The sequence below is a fragment of the Sciurus vulgaris genome (genome assembly GCF_902686455.1).
Source record: "Sciurus vulgaris genome assembly, chromosome: 6".
In the NCBI taxonomy this organism is placed as follows: Eukaryota; Metazoa; Chordata; class Mammalia; order Rodentia; family Sciuridae; genus Sciurus; species Sciurus vulgaris.
In genome coordinates, this window is record NC_136466.1 from 136,190,904 (window position 1) to 136,212,799 (window position 21,896).

Sequence of the window (21,896 nt, forward strand, 5' to 3'; positions counted from 1 at the left end):
TCTCACTGTAGTCCTTTTGGGGATTTTTGTTGCTTTTGATTTTGGTGCTATTTAAAATAGAGAGGAGTTTTTTTTTTTTGTTTGTTTGTTTTTTGTTTTGGTACCAGGGATTGAACCCACGGGTGCTTAACCACTGAGTCATATCTCCAGCCCTTTTTTATTTTTTATTTGAGACAGCGTCTCACTAAGTTGCTGAGGTCTTGCTAAGTTACTGAGGCTGGCCTTGAATTGGCAATTCTCTTGTCTCAGCCTCCTAATCCTCTGGGATTATAGGCATATGCCACTGTACCTGGCAGAAATTTTGAGTTAGAGAACCTGGAATATAAATTGATGATTTCCTAAACTCCCCAAATTACCTGGAAATTACTTGAAAGATCAACCCATTGTTTGGGTTAGTTTACTTTTATATAAATCTCTTAGATTGGGTTAATTTACTTTTATATAAATCCCTTTGAATGAATACAAAGAGATATTTTTCTGGTTATAATTGTTATGATTTTGAAATTAAAATTTCAAAATAATAATAGAATTATTTCCAATTCTCTTTCTAAATAATAGTCTCACATGGTTATCTAAAAATGAATTACACTGGGTTAGTACCATATGGCTCTTTCATGTGTGTTATACCATTTGAACCTCAAGTGAAATTTGTTACACAGATGGGAAATTGAAGCCCAGAAAAAAAGCCCAGATGGGAAATGGTGTGCTCCACTAACATTGCAGGGACTGAACTCCCACAGTCTCCTGCTCCTGCTCCTTGACCTCTGTCTCTGTACACTGAGCATTGCCTGCTGATAACCTGACTTTTATGGAGGTGCAGACAGCAGTTCTTAGAACATTTCAAGAGTCCTGTATTTTGAAATTTTTACTAAGTCTCAGGTTTTTGCTTCTATCTTAATGTGTATTTTGCATCTTTCTCCATTTCTTAATGCTATTTTCTTATTTTGAGATTGATGTTTTAAATGATTTATCTTTCATTAAAATTGCCTTCAAAAACCATGTTAATCTCATGGCCTGCCCTACCTTCTACCTTCTGCAGTAGTAGTTTTTAATGAATTTGGGGCGGGAGTGTGGTTTTTGCCCCGCTTGGGACCTTTGGCAATGTCAAGACATTTTTGATTGTCATGCTTGGGGGAAGAAATGGGATCTTGTAGGTAGTGACCAGAGATACTGCTAAACATCCTACAATGATGAGACTACCCCCCTCCACAAGTTATTTAGCACTTTGTGGATACCCCTCAAGGTTATCCAGCCCCAAAGGTCAGTAGTGTCAGAAAGGAGCAACTAGGTTAGAGGTATCCAGACCACATCTGAAGAATCATAGCCCAGCAGGCTCAAGTTGCATAGCATCTTACATTTCTCTAATGATTGCACCCAGCCTTTGCAGCCTTCCATTTCACTGCATTCAACAGGGACGTCTTGTCTACTCGTCCTGGACTGCTGAGGAGGTCCTTATCATGTCTCATAACTTTCCTTCTTGCATACCTTTGCTCTTACTGTGCCCTTTACCAGACAACTTTATTTTACCACCTTCCTTTTTCATCCCTATTTCCCTACTAGTAATTTGGTATCAAAATGCATTACATCCATCCTTCAAATTTCAGCTCATATTCCTTTTCTAATCCTTCTGTAGCTCAAAAATGTCCTTCCCCAAGCCTGAGTCTCCAACATATCTGGTGTCTTTCTCATAAGCACACCATGTTTTTCCTTGTAATTATTTGTCTGTGTTTGCCTCTCTTGCTGGATAGTAGGCTCCTTTTGCTTAGGGCATTAGTTCTTCATGGCCCTAGACCCACAGCCTCAGCATCACCAGGGACTTTTTAGGAAGGAAATTCTTAGCGCCCACCACACACCTACTGATTTAGGAACTCTAGTAATTTGGTACAACACTCGTCTGCATTTTTATAAGCCTTTTGTGTGACTCTGATGGGTGCTCAAGTTTGAGAATTAATAGTTTAGGGTAGCTGAATTGTGTTTATAGTGTTGTTCAAGGCGTATAGTATATATTTACTCCCTGTTGAGTGAAGATCCATTAAATTATGGTCAGGGGTAACTAGGAAATCAAGTCACTTCATTGACCAAATATTATGAAAATATTCAGATTTACTTATAGAAAAATTGAAAGAGTCAGAAATAATTCAGGAATAACTAAATAAGAAAAGTCATCATCATTTATATTGATTTTCTTATTGGTTATTGTTATATATCTTTCCTGGACCAAATTTAAACATTTTATTAGAAAATCATGAATTCAACTTTATAATATTTATTTTTATTTAGATATAGGATGTTTAAAGATGCCAACAATTCAAACAAACTGAAAATAGAATCAACACATGATCCAGCAGTCCCACTTGAGAATATATATATATATATGGCCAAAGGAAAGGAAATCAATAGGTCAAAGACATCTATCTGTACTCCCATGTTTGTCGCAACATTATTAACAATAGCTATAAAAATGGAAACAACCTAAGTATCCAACACTTATGAGTAGAAAAAGAAAATATGATATGTATGTACAGTGGAATACTATTCAGCCTGAATGGATGAAATTCTATTGTTTGTGACAAGGGTGGAATTGAAGATCATTATGTTCAGTGAAATAAGCCAGGCACAGAACAGCAAGTACCACATGTTCTGTCAGATGTGAAATACAAAAACGCTGATGTGTAGAAGTGGAGAGTAGATTAGTGATTACCAGAATCATTTGGGTGGGGGAGGGAGAGGTTGATAGTGGATACTAAGTTAAAGTTAGGACCAAGAAGTTCTGGTGTGCTATTGTACAGTGGGGTGACTGCAGAGACTGTTGATCACAATAATGTACATTTCAAAAAGGAAGGATTTTTAATATTTCTATCATAAAGAAGTGGTATTAGAGGAGATAGACATTTAAATACCTTGATTTGAACATTTCACAATGTATGCATGCATTTAAACATCACATAAATGTACATAATGTGTACATAAAGGTACAGTTTTCATGTAGCAGTTAAAAATCAATTTTAATTGAAAAATCCTGACAATTAACTTTACTTCAAAAACAGACATTTATGAGATGCTAGGATGCATTAGCAGGGCCTGATAACTGTTTTACTTGAGAGTTATTTTTTGGACTCATTAATAAAATTATGTTACCTAAATCATACAGGGGGAGCCAGAGGTCTCCCCCTTGATCTTGACATTTCCAATGCTTGGTGAACTCTATCTTCTATGTATTATCTGTCAGCGGAACCCTTTGGAAGTTATTGCAGTTTAATACCTAGAAAACAAAGAACCGGAATTTTATGTTTTTCTCCTTTCTTATTCTACAAATTCTTCCTCCTCAACTCTCTACCTCACCAAATGGATAAGGATCTGATTTTATTGGACATAGAAGCTGTGATAGGATAAGGACCAACTGTGTTGTATGCTGAGCTCCCATAGGCCAGCTACAAAACCCCACCATTTAAGCCAGAGCTGGGTCCTATGGTATTTATACCTGGAAGGAAAATGGCATTGTCCTTTCTATAAGTAGGTTTGTCGAGAGGAATGATGATAATGACAATAATACAAGCTGATGTTTATGGAGCTCTTTCTCCATACCAGACTCTAGAGTAAGGTCTTCACATGGGTTAGATCATTTAATCCCCCAGGTCTTATGTGCCATCTAAAAGCCCTTTCTAACCATACCTGAAAGTGTTTTCCAAAGCTTTTGTTTTCATGGTACTTTGAAAAAATGTGAAACTGTTCTTATCATTTAGAATCAAACTTCTTTGGGGAGTAAATATTTCAGCCTAATATAGAGATTTACTCTTTCTCCATATTCATCTAAAATGGAGGAGGATATTGATAGAAAAGTTGTCTTTCAGCAAGGTGAGAGGCTGGGGTATAGCTGTGTCTCACAGCTGGGGATGATCACACCACTCCAATCCTCGTGTCTGCAGAACCTCTTCTGTGTTCCAGTCTTGGAATCACAGATTTTCTCCCCAGTCTTTCTATCTGCCCTCTTACACCAGGGCCATGTGTAGGGTTCTTAGGCAGTTGACTTACCTGTGGCCAAGTGGCATGCGTGTGTTCTTCTGGTGGAATCCAAAAGCTGTTCCTGGGTACCTGAAGCTCCTGAACAGACAGGAAATAGATCACTAGATGAGAGCAGCTTAGGCACAAGTCAGGTGATGTTATTAGTAGTGTGGTGACTGAATAAACTCGAAGATTATTTTCCAGCTCCAAACTTTTATTTATTACATGATATAAATTTTATAAGTGCTTTCTAGAGGGTCTCCTAGAAGTCAATATTACATTTATTGGCATTACCATAGTGCCTGATTATATCCAATCCTGTGGTTTTAGTAGAAACTTATAAGAACAACATTGATCAGAGACAGATGAAAAGAAGAGTGTTCGGATTTAATGGTTTTGAGGAATTAGGCAGGTTCTTTCTTTCTTCTTTGATTTTTAAATTTATTTTATATTTATTTTCTCCCCAGCATTATTGAGGTATAATTTACAAATAATGATGATACATATTTAGTGTGTAACAGGTGATGATTTGATGCATATATACTTTGTGAAATGATTACCACAATCAAGTTAATTAACATATCTGTCACCTCACAGTTATATTTTTTCTTTGTGGTGGGAACATTTCCTCTCTAAGCAAGTTTCATGTACGCATGCAGTGTTATTAGCTATAGCCACTGTCCCGTACTTATTCATCTTGAAACTGAAAGTTATTTGTTGGTTTTAAAAAAAAAAGTAAAAGCTGAGGGGCATCTCATATTCCCTTCAAAATGATATTTCTTCTTCTATTCATAATTATTCCATCAGCTCTTTCCTCTGGTGACTTCTAGCAGCATTGAATTATGACAGCGTCTTGCCAGAATTCCCTCATTCCTACAAACATTTTGCAGTGACTTATGAAAGGAATGGGTGGTGAGAGGCTGGATTGATATAGACATTAAAGTGTGCATTGCCTATAATAATACCACTGAAAGTCGGTTTACTTTTTGACCACCTTGCAGGAGCAATGCTGAACAATACTGGTGACAAAATACTCCTCTTCACAGGCTGGACAGTTCGCACTATGTCCCTCCACCCCATGCCACTGCATTTGGTAAAGGGAGCATACATTTTTTTTCTTTTTGAAAACAGAGAAGATTCAGACATTTCCGTCTATAATGCTACTCTCCAAGTATAATACAGTCTTTTCTTACTTTTTTTTTTTTTAATCCTTCTTTTGTTTGTGTTTAGGCAAGGAAACAGTTACTGTTCTTCCAGGAGCCTCATTTTTCTCCAGCGATGAGTCATTCGCAATGATTAGAGGGTATGTAATAACGGAGCCCCTCATGTTTCACAGAGTGTGGAAGGAGCTGAGTCATCCCCTGAGCATGTGAGCAAGGCTCTGAGACAGCCCCACTTCTCAGCCAGAGAAACACTCAAGGCTTTTTTGGCTGTAAGAAGATGTGAGATTATTCCCACTGAGGGTTGGGCATTGAAATACGCAGCCCAGGGTTGGGGTTATAGCTCAGTGGAAGAGCGCTTGCCCAGCACGTGCAAGGCACTGGGTCCAGTTCTCAGCACCTCATATAAATAAATAAAATAAAGGACCATGGACAACTAAAAAAATATATTTAAAAAAAAGAAATATGCAGCCCACTGTTATGAAAAGAACTCCCAAAATGGAACTGTATCTTTGTGCCAACTTGATTGAAATCAACTTTTCTGAGAATCTCCACATTTTCTTCAAATTGTGTATTTACTTTCTAGCTACCGATTGGCTTCAAATGGAGTTAAATTCTCCCTCACCAAAGGAAACAAATTCACTGTGCACACCTGTGTTTAGTTTGTTTTTGGAGACAGTATAGGCTATAATTTTTTTTTTTTTTCCCAAAGAACTCTTAATGGTTATTTCTCTGCATCAACTTGGAAGCTAATCTATTTAGAAATCAGTTGTGGAGAAAGGAAAAGCAAATGTGTTTTGTGGGGGGATAGAGGTATTTTAATTGCTGGCAATTTCAAACAAAGGAGACAAAAAACGTGCGAAGTTTGCTTTATATGTCCTCTTTTTCTTTCTCAGGGGTCATGTCAATCTCACAATGCTGGGAGCAATGCAGGTTTCCAAATATGGTGACCTGGCTAACTGGATGATACCTGTAAGTTGACACTTCTGTTTTCCTTTTTAATTGTGCTTGGGTAAGAATAATTATTTTTCAACTATTGAGGAAAAAAGATTTCAAATTGCTATGAGACTACAATATAATTGTTTAAAAAGAAATAAATGCTTTGTATATATTTCTTGTTGGAATCAAATTTTTAGTAAGCAAGCACTGAGAAGTATTCAGTGTTTCCAGTTTACTATACAGTTTAGACTTAAAATAGGCAAGGTTAGGGCCAAAGTCATTTTTTTTTTTCTTTTAAAGAAAACAGAGTTGGGAAAGATTAAAAATATTAGGTTCATTATATTCTGATGAGACTAAGAAATAACAAATATTTATTATAACTAATATTTTATAATAGAAAGGACAACTAATAAATTTATTAATTTTATGTTGATTCTATTTTTATTCTTCACAGTGATTAAAATCCTCTCTTGATTGGGCTTGTGACCCCATAACGAATCAGTCACATTGTCTTCTATTATGGAATGCAAACTCTGTGATAGTTAAACATGCATGTGAAATAAAAACTGTTTTCATTTAACAATGACCTAAATCAAGGAAGAAAACTCCTAAGAGTTACCTTTGGAAAAAGGACTGTAATCAGTAACTTAATTCATAAGTGCTGTTCATTATATTCCAGGTTGTTATTTTCTGATTATATACATGGAAATAACAGTGGATCTGTGTCCATGATTATGAGCTCATTTTGGCTGGTAGCTTAGGTTTCTCTTTGTGTGTGTGCTTAAGGATTTCTGTGTGTTTCTTAATAGCATCAGCTAAAAGGAATCTTGTTAAATAACCAAGGTTGGCATTCTATGATTTTCCAATTTGTTTTTTGAAATCTCTTTGATATTTTGTAATAATTTTTTGAGGAAGGTTGATTAACACAGTTGATAACAATTTTAGTGATCATGTTAGTTTAGTCATGTAGATCTAATGTGACCTAAAATATTATTGCAGTTTTAGTAATTATTAAGCCCTGGTTCTCAAACTTGTTGCTTATTGGAATCAATCACCTTGGATATTTAAAAAATATTGATGCCTAGATTCCAACCCCAGGCTTTCCAATTTAATTATCTGAGATGTAGCCTGGGTACTGGGTGGTTTACAACAACCTAGGTAACACCGGTATGTGAACAAGTTTGGAAGCAAGCACATTACAGAATAATCACAATTCACTAGTGTTTAAAATACAAAGGAAAAATACCAGGGACTCAACAATACCAAATTCTTAGCAAATCATGGATTATATTGCTATTTGAGTTGTAAAAATATTGGTCAAAAAAGTTGATCATTCTAATGAAGCTATGATTGTAAGAGTTGGCAGCTTTTGGTGTATTCAAAAGAAACAGAGCGGGACTCCTGAGCATCATAGTAGGTCAGACAGATAGTTTCTGGGACTGCTTATTGTTTCAGGAAATTGTAATGTATTTCTGTTTTTCAAATTTTAGAAAAAGGCAGTATGGGCTAGTAGAAGGAGAGTAGGAAGGCAAGCCCTGCTGGTTTTTTCCCCCCACTCTACCAGTAATCAAGGTATGACTTGAACATAGCACTTAAGCTCTTTGGGTTAAAGCATCCTCATCTGTAAAATGAAGGTTTGAAACTAGATGATTTTCTGGGTCATGTCTGGCTCTCCTAAGATAGTGGTTAAGAACAAGGACTCTGTAGTGGTATAAATCTGAGTAGAAATCCTATTTTTGCTACTTCCTATCAGTGTAACTTGAGCTCATCTGTAAAATATGGATGAAAGAGTAGTACCTGCTTATAGGACTATATAAAAGAATACATGGGGAAATGCATACTGGGTACATGTCGCTGAGCTTGACACATATATATGGTTAATAAGTGGGATATTATTCTGATAAGGAGAGGTTTGAAATACCTGGCAGAGAAGGGAATAGCATTGGTTTTGTAAAGAGAAGCAGAAGGGTTTTTAATTTGTCTGTTTCTCTGGACTAATGTTTTGTTTTAAGTCAATTTGCACAGTGGTCCTGGGCAGTACAATAGAAAATGTTCAACAGGCTCTTCCTTTCAGAGAACTTGAGCATCTTTAAAAAGTTGGTATATGTAAGATTTGTCTATATTATGATTCAGCACTCTGGGTGGATAGAAGCTGTTCTAGTGAGATGCACTATGTGATTGTCACTTGTAAGACTTTCCTATGTGTATCATATTTTATATATTCTTCTAAGATTCCCATGAATGATTAAAACATCAGTGTTTGTTAATTTGTAATTTTCTTAATGCAATTTGGAGCTCATGAGTTTCTGAAGGAACAGAAAGAGTAGAGTGATGATGGGGAACTCTGGAGCATCCTGAAGGAGCATCATTATGATCCAAGAAAAATGGAGATGAAAGCATTCTTCCATCTGGAAGGGGAGGGGGTGAGGGTTAGGGTATGTCAGTTCTGATTGTCATTTCTTTTTTTTTTTCTTTTAGTAACTGCTAATCTCTTCCTGACTTCTTTGCATGTGATGCACAGTGTATCTTTTTATTCTTTGGAACTAAGGAAAGCTTCACTGTCAAGACCATGAGGTTCAGTTTAGAAGAGATCTGATTTGAATTTCAGCTCTACCCCTTATAAATTATATGATCTGAAACACATGTTTTTGTTGAGATTAAGTGAGAAAAGAATGAAAAGTGAAGCACTGCAGCACTCCATAAATAGTGGCTATCATTTTCATCTTCTTTAATGCTTTATTGCTTAACATTAAAGAGGGAGCGTCTGCCTAAAAATGCACCAGTGTGAGCGAGATGATTTTGTGGGAGCCAGTTCAACCTGTGTAGCCTAGGTTCCTATTCTGGAATTGAAAATTAAACCCTTTGAGAATACATCTCTTGCTTTTGTTGGTCATAGATAAGATATATAGCCTACCCTCCCTAAAGAGCTTCAGCAGACAATCTATTTCTATTTGTTCTGAAGATTTATGTTGATTTATAAAATTTAGATATATTTTTATTGCAAGATCTGACAGTCAAGAAGCTGGAAAGTTCATCTTTATTACATCATTTTTCATTTCCTTTTATCTTTCTACGGAGTTTAATAATTTTTCAATGGTTGTATAAGCCTTGGATTCTCAGCATCCTGACATCACCATCAATCATTACATTGTCATATTACAATACACATTAAACCTTTAAGACAAGCAAACGGTGTGGATGCTATCCATCTTACTTTTCAACAGCTTCTTAGTGTGCAGCATTGGTCCCTCATACACAGATTTTTAACAGTTTTTTTTTTTTTTTTTTTTTTCCTGAGCATCTCAAAAAGGAAAATTTGACAAAATAGTAGTTCATTCCTTCAAGTTCCCTGCGTAGCATGATGGTGATAATGGTAAAACCCCAGAAGAGCTAAGAAAAGGTGGGAAGATGTGCAGTCCACAGAATCTACATTCAGATCTGCTCTGCTGCCTTCCTATTTCCTATTTTTGGAAAACAGCTGGCGTAGATTACTGACTGCTGAAGGGAAGCAGATGTGTATGATCTGTAAGGGAGATGGCACTGAACATGTGAAATAACAGGCCACTGGACAGAGCAGCCATACACAAGTGGTACCGAGCAAGGGCCCTCTCTTTACCTGTGGAAAGGGTTGAATTGAGGCGTTCCTGAGATGAAGAAGAACAGGGCATTTTGGGTATTTGTTTTCCCCTCACATTTTCCATTTTCTGTGTATCTGAAAAGGATAATAAAAATTAATGTTGTATGGATGTATGCTACATGTGTGAGAGCATAAAGCTGAATGGGTTCTCTAGCAGGTCCTCTGCACATCTGTTTAAATTAAGCAAAGTCTCTGGTTTTTCTTATTAAACCCCCTAAAACAAGTTTGGTGTTCAAGAGTCATTCTGGTGGGTTAGTTTCATCAACTGTGGAGTTCAAATATTAAATCCAGAGATATAAAAATCCATAGATTATCACAGTTAAGAATGCAGATCTTTAGTATATGTAGAAGAAAATGAGAGGGAGGGGGGTATGAAAAATGGTGGAATGAGACAGCCATCATTACCCTATGTACATGTATGATTACACGAATGGTATGACTCTACATCGTGTACAACCATAGAAACAAAATTATGTACCCCATTTGTGTACAATGAATCAAAACGCAGTCTGTAAAAAATTAAAAGCTAAATAAAAATAATAAAAAAAAAGAATTCAGATCTAGATAGAGTTTTAACCTATACAAACATATGTCATGTTCATTTGGTCCTAAGGCTCAGGAAAGTACAAACTGAGTAAGGAAGAGCAGGGAGAATCAAAGGGAGGGAATGAAACTTTTATCATTATTCAGTAATGTTTTTGCCTTTTTAGTACAATATAGTGAAAAGCACATAGAATTTTGGAATTAGGCGCACCTGTACTTATATACCGGTTCTTTTATTTATTGGTGATGTGGTGTATCCTTTTCTCTTCATTTACTCATTTGTCAAATGACAATAATATTTAACTTGTTGCTTGTTCTGGGGATTAAATTAGTTCAATTATTCAGTAAGTATTTTGTAATATATGTTAAAGGGCCATGAGCTCCTCTAGGTCTTTTCTGAATTCAACAGTTAACAAAATAGACAAAATTCTTGCATTTCTATTTATATTCTAGCAGGGGTTGGCAAACTATAGCCCATTTATTGAATCTGGCCCACTCCCCCCCCCCTTTTTTTAATAAATAAAGTTTTATTGGAATACACCTATATCCACTAACTTACATATTGTTTACGGCAACTTTTGTGCTGCAACAACAGAGATGCATAGTTGGAATAAAAACTTGCTGTGGGTTGAGTGTGGCCTCCAAAGTTCATGTGTTGGAAACTTAATCCCCAAGGTAACAGTGTTGGGAGGTGGGACCTACCAAGAGGTGAAGAGATCATGAAAGTTTTGTCCTCATTAATGGATTAATGTCGTGTTGTGGGAATATGTTAGTTTTCTTGAGAATGAATTTGTCATGAACGTGTTTGGCCTCTCTCTTGCTCCCTCTTGCTTGAGCTCTCTTGCTCTTCTGCCTTCCACCCTTGCATGATGCAATGAGAGTCCTCATCAGGGAGACACTTCGTTTGTTATTGGACTTCCCAATCTCCAGAATTGTAAGAAATACCTATCTGTTCTTTATAAATTACCCAGGTTGAGATATTCTGTTATAGCAATACAAAACAGACTAAGACAAAGCTGTATTACTTGCAAAACCTAAAGTATTTACCATTTGGCCCTTTACAGAAAATGTTTGTCAATTCCTACCTTAGCAAGGAATTGCTATGTATTTCTAAGTACTGTACCAGTGACATCCTGTGTTTTTTTTTTTTAATATGTCGTGTTTTCATTGACTTCAAAATATTTTATCTTCCTTGTTATTTCTTTTATGACCCTTTGTTTCCTCACTGAATAATAGAAATGTGAGTTATTCCCAGACTTGTATGAGTTCTGGGGATTTTGTACCTAATATAAGCTTTAGAAAGAAATGATTGTATGTTCTGCCTTCTGCATCCTGTTTCCTTTAGGCTCTCATTCAAGTTCTAAATCTCCACTAACTCATCACATATAATTAACCTGAAGTTTGTCTATGAAGTGCTTTATCCATTTTTATTTTTTATAATCTACCAATAGAATTCTTTGAAAGGATTCAGGCTCTACTAGGATTTTCCTAAAATCAGCTTTCTGTGCTACTTAAATGGGAAACATTGAAGCATAATTGTAGAAATGAGACAATTGCAAAAAGGAATGCCGTATACAAGTTTTTAAAAAAATATTAGCACTTAGAAAGGAACCAAAGCAAATCCATTAGCAAGACAGCTCACCCAGCTCACATCCCTACACATGCTAACATTTTAGGTAAGCAAAGGGATATGAGAATGGGAAACAGCCTCTTTATCTCAATTTTCAGTGGACTGAAAGAGATTTTGCGTTTTGATGGCTGTTTGAGCCTGTTTTTGTTGTGGAAGAAAGAGTTTCTGTTCTTCCTGTGTTTCATATGATATATTTGTGAACAACTGCTTACCTCTAAGAACTTTGACTATTCACTGGGCCTTGATGTATTCAACCCAGAGACTGAATGAATGGTGCACTGGACAACTGATTGATTCCAAGCCATGGTGCTCCACAGCCCCCCAGAAGTTCTTGTAAGAATTTGATTAAATAATTTCCATCTCCTCTGGTGTCAGAAGGTGGACTTCTTTGCAGACCTTAGGAGTTTGTAAATCTTTGAATCAGTCTCTCTCTCTCTCTCTCTCTCTCTCTCTCTCTCTCTTTCTTTCTCTCTCTTCTTTCTCTTTATAAAATGACTGAACAATGAGCGAGTTGGTATTTGCAGTAATATCCCTTTGGCTAATGATGCATTTGTATGAATGTGGCAGCCTCTTCTCATTAAACAGCCCACTTAAAAGGAGGAGAAGAAACATTAAAAATGACAAATGAGGCCTCCTAGAAACCCATTATTAGTAATATGACAAATAATGGTGCTGCTGAGAAGACTTAGCAGGGAATGAAACCAAAGGGCTGGTGACAACATGACCCTGCAGCTACAGGCTAATGACTCGGGAACAGTAAGTGTTATTAAATCATTGAATTTGGCATTTTCAGTTGGGGAATTTTTTTGGTCTAGAGGCCATTTAGATCAACAGTTTTGAAAAAGTTTATTAGGGAAAATGTTATATATATAATATATATATAACATATATATTATATATATAATAATTATATATATATATATATATATAATATTGGAATAGTGGCATTCTAGAAATATATGGAAAGAGTGGAATGCATCTATCCAGCTTAAACAGCTGTCCACTCACAACCAGTCTTGTTTTGTCTGTACTCTTCTTCAGCTTCCCCTCCACCCGAGACTATTTTGAAGCAAATCCCACACATCATATCAGTCAATTCATAAACATCTCCACATTGTCTCTGAAAGATTCCTTTTAGATTTCCCTAGAAAGGATTATTTTTACAAACCACAATTCTGTTATCCCACCTGTAAGTAAGGTATTAAAGGTGCAGGTGATTAATAGTGAGCCATACGGCACCCTAACTTAATTGATGGAAAACCTGAATGCAGAGAAGTAAAGTGACTGAGCCCAGGTTCCCAAATCCATTAGTAACTAAGCCAGAGCTTGAACTTATCTGCTGTCTCAGTCTTGTAGGGATGTTCTTTCCACTACACAAGGAAAAATTTACTTTTATTTATTTTTATTTTATTGGTACCAGGGATTGAACCCAGGAACACTTAACCATTGAGCCACATCCCTAGCCCTTTTCTTGTATTTTATTTTGAGATAGGGGGTCTTGCTAGTTTCCTAGGGTCTTGCTAAGTTGCTGAGGCTGGCTTTGAACTTGTGATCCTTCTGCCTCAGCCTCCTGAGCCACTGGGATTATGGGCCTGCACCATGGCCCAGGAAATGTTTACTTTTAAAATACATCATCCCAATAAAAGAACCTTCTGTTTTTCTTTCAAGTACACCGAAAGCAGCTCTGTGTCTCCGTGAAATCACTTAGCCTTCCTAAACATTGATCTTTATTTTTGAAATGTAATGGATGGGATAGATTTTATTCAATAAAATTTATTAGGAGGTTTTTTTTCTTCTTTTTATATTAGGTGGTGTATTAATGGTGAAGGTAGAGTAGTAAGCAAACCCAATATGTTCTCCTCCTTACAGAGAATATTATTTCTGTGATGATGATAAAAGAAGGATGAGAGCTAGTACTGTCAATGCAAAACTTATTGAATACCCAACTTTAAATAGGTTGATTTGGAAAGAGCTTATGGGTTTTTAATAGTTAAGTCTCCTTGTCCAGGAGCATGCCATATTCTCTATTCTGGTATCATTTTTTTCATTATATTTGTTACATCATTTTATAGTTTTTGTCAATATTTTAAGCTGGATAATTTATTTCGATATCTAAATGGTCAAAACCAAACCAAAAAACAACAACAACAAAATAACTAAATGGTCAATATTAGTATAAAGGAGAACTACTGATTTCTACATATTTATCCTTTATTTAATTCTCTTAATAGCTGTAAGGGTTTCAGAATTCTCTTAGATATTCTATACAATTCTTTTATCTCAAAATAATAGCTTTATTTCTGTTCTAATACCCATACAATTTATTTTCTTTCTTTCTTTAATATAACTCAGTAAACAGTGTGATTATACAATAATAGTTGAAGAATTTCTTGATACTGATGAGAATTCATTTAGAATTTTAATTTTTAATATTGTGCTTGCTGTTTCTGATTGTGGTAAGTGTCCTTCATGCTGTCCTAGAAATTTTCTTCTAGGCCTTTTGCTTGTGGGTTTTTTAAAATTTATTTAGGGGATACTGGAGATTAAACCCAGGGCCACTTTACCACTGAACTACATCCCCAGCCCTTTGAACCCTTTATATATATTTTTTTGTTTTGAGACAGTGTCTCACTGCATTGCTGAGACTGGACTTGAACTTATGATCCTCCTGGCTCAGCCCTCAGCCTCCTGGGTAGCTGGAACTATCTGTGTGTGCCACCACAAGGCTCTTCTTTTTTTGACAACAAGTGGGACATGAACCCTTGCTTACAGTTAAACTGAATGACATTGAATTTTATTAAGTGTATTTTCATCTATTGATCAAAAGCTCTTCACATTTAATTTGTTAATGTCATTATTTAAATCGATGATGTGAAATCATTGTTATTCTTTTAATAAATTCAATTTTTAATCTGTAATGTGTTCATCTGCATTTTTCTAGAAAACATTCATTTCTTTTGGATTCTTAAATTGACCAGCCTAGAACAACATGTAATATTCTTGTATAATTTCTTTAATTTTCTTGCAACTTACTATAATGAAACTGTCATCCCCTGTACTATAGGTGTTCATTTTCTCTCTTAGGCTTGCAGAAATTGTTGTTTTTAAATTAATCATTACTTGAAGAAATATCTGATTTATTAATTTTGTTTTTTATTAATTCTCTCCTCTGGCTTATGTGATGCTAGTTCTAGATTCATAAACTGAATATTTGATTTATTTACAGTCTTTTTATTATAACTTAGAGACACATTTAAGGGTCTCCATGTTTTCCTGAGTATAATTCTGATTGCTTTCGACAAACTTTAACGTAAAATTCTTATTTCCTAGGTAATTCATTATTTCAGTTTTGAATTCTATTTCTATTCAAGAATTTTTTACAAGTTTCTCCCCCACCAAATTTCAAAGGTATGGGGAGTAATTCCTTGTGCTGCTTTTTGGAATATATTTTCTTGGTGCCCAAATACATGTTTGATTTTTCTAAACTCTTTTACATGAGTGTAAAACAGTTTTGTATTAGATTGAGCTTGTCATTGAGCTTTGTTGTACTCAGATTCTTTACTTTCTTTATTAGTTCTTAGAGACTGTGGTTTAGTAGAAAGCAAATAAGAATAGGAATTAAAACACCTAAATTCTAGGTTTAGCTTTGCTACTAGTAAACTGCGATCTTATGCACGCTATTTTTTCTCCTTCGGTCAAATATAATACTGTCCAAAAATTTTTGTTGTGATGGTGAAATACTCTGGAGGTGCTTTGTACAATATGGTAGCCACTGGCCAGATGTGGCCTTTCAGCCCAAGTAATATGGGTAGTGTGACTAAAGACCTGAGTCTTTATTTTTCTTAATTCAGATTTATAACCACATATAGCTAGTCTACATGATTGGGTAGTACAGATATAATCTGTGACATTAAAGTTGGACACCATAAATCCTAAGGGAACCCAATTCTGAAATCTTAACTTTCAAGCTGTGGTTTTATACCTTTATAAAATACTATGACAAGTAACAGGGCCATGTTTCCAATGAGGTTGGTGTCGGGGTCCATGAGAGAAGAGTGGTATGCCAACATCTTGGTAGTGCTGGGATTTGGACCCAGAGCGGCAGGACCTGTTTTTAAAGTGTGGCAAAGCCATCTATTATTTCAAGGCCAATGTCTTCTTCAAAAACTATGAAATTAAGCATGAAGCTGATAGGACCTTGATATATATCACCCTCTACATTTCTGAGTTTCTAAAGAAACTCCAAAAGTGCAATTCCAAAAACCAGGCGAAAAAGAAATGTATACCCTGCGAATCACTAATTTTCCTATTCCTGGAAAGCCTGGTTTTCCACTTAATGCAATTCATGCCAAACCTGCAAACAAACAAGAAGATGAAGTCATACAAGCCTGTCTGTAGCAGCTAAGGCAAGAGACTGGACTGAGACTTTGTGAGCGAGTTTTTGACCCTCAGAATGATAAACCCAGCAAGTGGTGGACTTGCTTTGTGAAGAGACAGTTCATGAACAAGAGTCTTTCAGGACCTGGGCAGTGAGGGGATCCTGGGCAACCACTGTCTTCAGTGCCTTGGGAAGCATTTTACAAGATGTATACAATCCTTTGCCTTTATTTCATAAAGTTTTATTCAGGAGAGAAAGAGAGCATGTCTTTACTTGAAAAGCTCTTGATCAAGACTTGGGTGGGGAGTGAGTGGGGTGTTGTTGAAGGATAATTTGAAATTTTCTGCAGTATTAAGCTGGTACTTAATAAGAATGAATAATAATAAAGAAATTTCTAACATTTAAAAAATACTCTGACAAAATGGGAAAGTTGAATAGTTAGAAAACTTAGTAGTTGAGAGATGGTAAAATTCCAAAATTTTTGTACCTCTCAAACTTGTAATATTTTTGAGACTTAGAAATCATCTACATTTCAGAATTGAGGCTATGATAATCTAAAGACTTTGAAATGTAGTTATTTTAGTGAGGGTTAGTTTCTAAATGTTAACCCTAAGGTATAAATCACGTTATGCTTATAAGTATGTTTTACTTTTTCATCAAAGGTTGGTAAACCCATGAAATCTATCACATATTCTTTCCTCTGAGGGCTGCAGATCAAAAAGGAAATCAAAACTGAAATTATAAATTACTTAGAAATTAATGAAAATAAGAACTTTATGTCAAAACTTGTGAAGTACAACTAAAATTATTCTCAGAAAAAAAAATGGAGAGCCTCAAATGATTTTAATTATTTGCAGAAATGGTACCTTATTGGTTTCCTGCTTACTTGCATTCTTTACCAGTGTGATGCCCATGGTGGACTGAAGGACGTCCAGCACTGGGTCATATTAGCACTTGATGTGTATCAGTAAGACCCTCAAGAACATTGCTGGATCAGATTGTGCTTATTGTTGTGAAGGGTCAGGTAGAGTAGTTGACTTCCATTCAGGTGCCATATGAAATGTTGATGTATGTTCTTTAAACCCTAGAGTTTTCTTGATGAGTTTTAGTCAGCTTTTTCATTGGTGTAACCAAAAGACCTGACAAGAGCAAATTTGAGGCGGAAAGGTTTATTTTGAGGCTCACAGTTTCCAAGGTATCAGTCCATAGATAGCTGACTCCATTCCATAGCGCCTGGGATGAGGCAGAACATCATGGAAGTGTACGGCAGAGGGGAGAGACTGGAAATGTGGTACCGCTCACCAGATACAAAATATAACCCCAAATAAAATATGACCCCAAAGTCATGCCCCCTCCAATGCCCACCTCCTCTAGCCACACCCTACGCACCTTCACTTCCACTAGTTAGTAATTGTCAGGGAATTAATTCACAGATTGGGTTAAGGCTCTCATATCCCTATCATTTCACCTCTAAGCTTTCTGCATTGTCTCACACGTCAGCTTTTGGCAACACCTCACATCCAAACCATAAGAAGTTCACATTACATATGAAAGGAATGTGAGGTCAAGATTGAGTGAATATGGGTTTTCCACCTCCCATTTAGGCCTTTACTGTCTAAATACAATGCGAGGCAAAATCATTACCATTTTATATTTATCTTTCTCTTGTCCCTCTTCTCCCTCAGCCAGTACAGTGGAATTTCCCCAAGTAAAATGCAAATAGAGTTTAACTTGGTTGTATCCAGTCAATTCAATGTTGTATTATTACTTGTAACTTCAGTAGGCCTTTGGAGTATTTGTAACAATACTGTATTAAAAGAGAATTAGTAAAGAATAAGATCCTATTTTTTCAGATTATCAAAATTTGGCTATATAAGCACCAATTTCTAAGTATAACTTTGGATGTAATATCCGAGCCCCAGTTTTGTTATGTTGTGCATAAAAAGAGCAAATTATTTAGCATGAAGCCTGACACAGACTCCTTATGAGCTATGACATGTTTTAGCTACTCTTCTGTTTTGCCTGTATCTGGATTGTAGCTATAGCCTAGAACATATCTAAATAATCATACCTGAAAACTTAATCCACGAATAAAACAGACATAGCTCCCTTAAAAAAGGCAATATTTTTCTTTCCTTTCTATTTCTTTTCTTTTTTTTTTTTTTATTGCCAGAACTTTATGAGAAATAGACATATTCTTCTGGCACCTAGGAGCTTTATCAGCTAACGTATTTCCATCCAGAATGTAGCTTCTGCTTACAACCATGTATACTTTAGGAAATTTAATTTTCTTAAATCATGACTTTCAGGTTTGTGAAAGATGCATGGTTTGTTTATATGCACCTTGGAAAGTTTTATAATTTTAATCTGGGAGAATCTAACTGTATTTTTAGAAATTGTCTAAACTGAAGCTGCACAGGACATCTCTAGGCTCTCCATCTGCCTCTCAAGTAAATTAATTAACACTATCCAACAGCTTAAGAAGAACAATGAGAAAGAAAGATAGTGCAATGAGTCCAACATAATGGGTATTTTAAAATAGGAAGCATCTTGTATGGGGATTGAATTACATCTTTCTGGTAACTGGAGAAAAAACTATTATCTTTTTTTCCTGACTTCTTCTATAACTTTAGGTAATTCTGTTAACTTTTCCTTCTATTTTCTTTTTTGTAAAGGCTGTCTGTTATACTTACTCTTTGTAGTACTGTTTAGGTAGTAAGTATGAATAAAGTTATCTTAACAGGAAAAATGAAATAAGAATAGTAAAAGAGAAATAACATTTTATTTGTCATAGAACAAATGTCTAGTTTGCATTCAAATGGAAAAAAGTTTCCACTTGAAACTGAGGTGGCAGATACAACCCACTGCGCATTCTTAATTTTTTGAAGCCAGTAATGTGGTTTATGTTAAAAGGTCCTTATTGTCATGTTTTTTTTTTTAATCTTTATCAAGAAATCTAAGATGTCTACCATCAGGATGGGCTGATCCAATCAGTATTGATTTGGATGATAAAGTTTATTTATTGGGAAAAGTAAAACAAAACCCAAAAAGTCCACACATGCAGTTCTCAGAGTTGTCTTTCTGATTCTTTATCAAGAAACTACTTCATGCCTTTCTGTTAGCCACTCTGCATTGCTAAATGTTGGATTCTGTAAAGGAATAAAGTTTAGCTACTATCAGAAAATGGATCGTGGTTCAATGGAAAGCAAGGATATATCTAACCTTCATAAATTTACTTATTTTCCAAGTCAGATTTGCAAAGTTGAAAAATCTGAGAGTCACCACTGGGAGAGTCCTGCAGAGGGAAATCTCAGCACCGTTCTCTGTGTTGTTTTCATTCTCATGGAGAAACAAAAACCACAGAAGCAGACCATATTCTGAGTTTTTTTTTTTTTTTTTTAATAAGATTTTTATTTTAGATTAATTTTAGAATCAAAGGAAAGTTCCAGAGATAATGCAGACTTTTCATATGCCCCTTGCCAGTTTCTCCCATTATTACCATCTTACATTACATGGTATATTTTAAAACCAAGAAGGATATTTTGGCGTATTACTATCAGCCAATCCCCAGACTTTATTTGGATTTCATCAGTCTTTCCATAATAATCATCCCTCTGTTCAAAATCCAACTCAGGGTACCATATTGTGGTCTTTTTCTTATCCAGTTTTTAAAATTCATACAACACTAGGACGCACCCTGATATAATTGTGAAAGCATATACATCTTTAATAGAATAATTAGAAGAAAAAAAGTCATAAATATTCATAATGTATTCTCTAGTCTTCTTTGGTTTATACTAGTTTCTAAGTTCAAGAATTTCTGTGTTGCTAAATCCAGGTTCCCAGAAGGTGGAGAGAACATGTCAGCTCTGCACCCCTTTTCCCATACCTTACCCTATTTACCTCTTCCATTTGGCTGCTCTTCTGTTGTATCCTTCATAATAAGCAAATAATAGTAAGTCAAACAGCTTTCTGAATTCAGTGAGCTGTTCAACAAATTATCAAACCTGAGAGGGGGGTCATGGGAATCTGCTGGCTTCCTAGCTAATTGACCAGAAGTATGTGTATTCCAGATATGCAGTTGGCTTCTGAAGACAGCATGTGTGGGTTTTTTTCATGCCAGTGAATTCTTTACATCACCTGACACCAGCTGGGTGTCAATGAATTCAATTAACTTCTGACTCTTAACTACCTGGTGTTAGTACAGCACCCATGGGTTAAGGATTCAATCCTATAAGTCTTATTATGAGTATACAGTTGAGGAAGTATTATGTATTTTTTGCAATTCTTTTGGAGAGATTTGTTCTTTCATTTATTTATTGATGTAGTCATTTATTTGTATCAATATAGTCTCATGCATATTTAGTACTTTGGGTTGTAATGAAATACCATGTTATTTATTTTCATGCTCATATTATTCTAGCAGTGGCCCTTGGGAGCTCCTTCAGTTTGGCTCTTAAACTTCTTCGGCATGCTTCCATTCTTTTTATTTATTTTGTTGAGCACTTCTTTCTGGCACTACAAATGTTCATCATTTGTATATGTGAGTGTGTGTGTGTATATATATATATATATATATACACATTTGCATATATATATATAATGTTATATATTAAATATATGTATGTATATAAACATAAATATATTCCCGCCCCTACAATCCTACAATCAGCTATTTTTTCAAAGATCTTTTATTCTTTTATTGGAGAATGGTATTTAGAAACCAATACCTGGATGCTGGGTGTGCTTATTGCTGGGGGGATATCATAGCTTCTAGGTCTTCTCTGTGGACAGATGTGTAACATATGTCTTCATACTAACCCAGACTTATGCAGTTGTGAATAATATTAAACAACTTTCCTCTTTAGACCTATCACTGAAGATAGAGGGAAAAAAATAACTCCTTCCTATATAGCTATATCTCAAGGTAGCATCAAGAGAATGTGTCTTCTTCCAAGTATTAGGCCTAGAAAATGGCATTCTTTGTAATGAAAATATTGATTTATTAAATATACCCCACCTTTGAATATTTGTCATGCTTAAGCTCCAAGAGAGCATATCAACTGTGCTGAGACATTCAAGTAGTAAAATCTTCTTGCTTACTGGAACCCTGCCTCTCATCTTTGGTCTATAAATGAAATTAAAGTGATCAGATTTTCACTTATATATTACTTTTATTACTCTTTAGTCATGTATTTTACATCCATTTCTGGTACTATGAACAGTGAAGAGGGAAAATTAATGAAACCATCAAGATCAAAACTTAAAAGGTTTCCTATGAAGTTCAGGGAGTTGAAACACTGACATATCAGAAAATGAGTTAAGGTTTATGTCCTGAAATATCTCTATGTCTACTGACCTTCCTTTGTATTTCATTTTGGAAAAAAAAAAAAAAATTCTGTATTTTCATCCCATTCTCAGTATTCTTTTTACTAATGAAACTCCTTACTTGAATTTTATTAGTTTTTCCCTAAATCCTTTTAAAATTTTTGAAGATTGCTATACAAAAAGGGTTCATACTTAATGTATACATCTTGATGAGTTTGTTGGTAAGTGTATGCCTGCAAAAGCATCATGATAAACAATACTGTAAACTTAGCCGTCGCC

At 35.4% G+C, this 21,896-nt stretch overlaps 1 protein-coding gene across 1 annotated transcript in view; it reads left to right on the forward strand.

The window, feature by feature from the left end:
• The window catches only part of OXCT1 (3-oxoacid CoA-transferase 1), a 133,705-nt gene that overhangs the window by 66,006 nt on the left and 45,803 nt on the right, over positions 1 to 21,896 (forward strand). The window contains exons 12-13 of the mRNA XM_079145079.1: positions 5,233 to 5,305; positions 6,059 to 6,134. Coding sequence (XP_079001205.1) covers positions 5,233 to 5,305; positions 6,059 to 6,134 — 149 coding nt within the window. The remainder of the gene's footprint in view (positions 1 to 5,232; positions 5,306 to 6,058; positions 6,135 to 21,896) is intronic.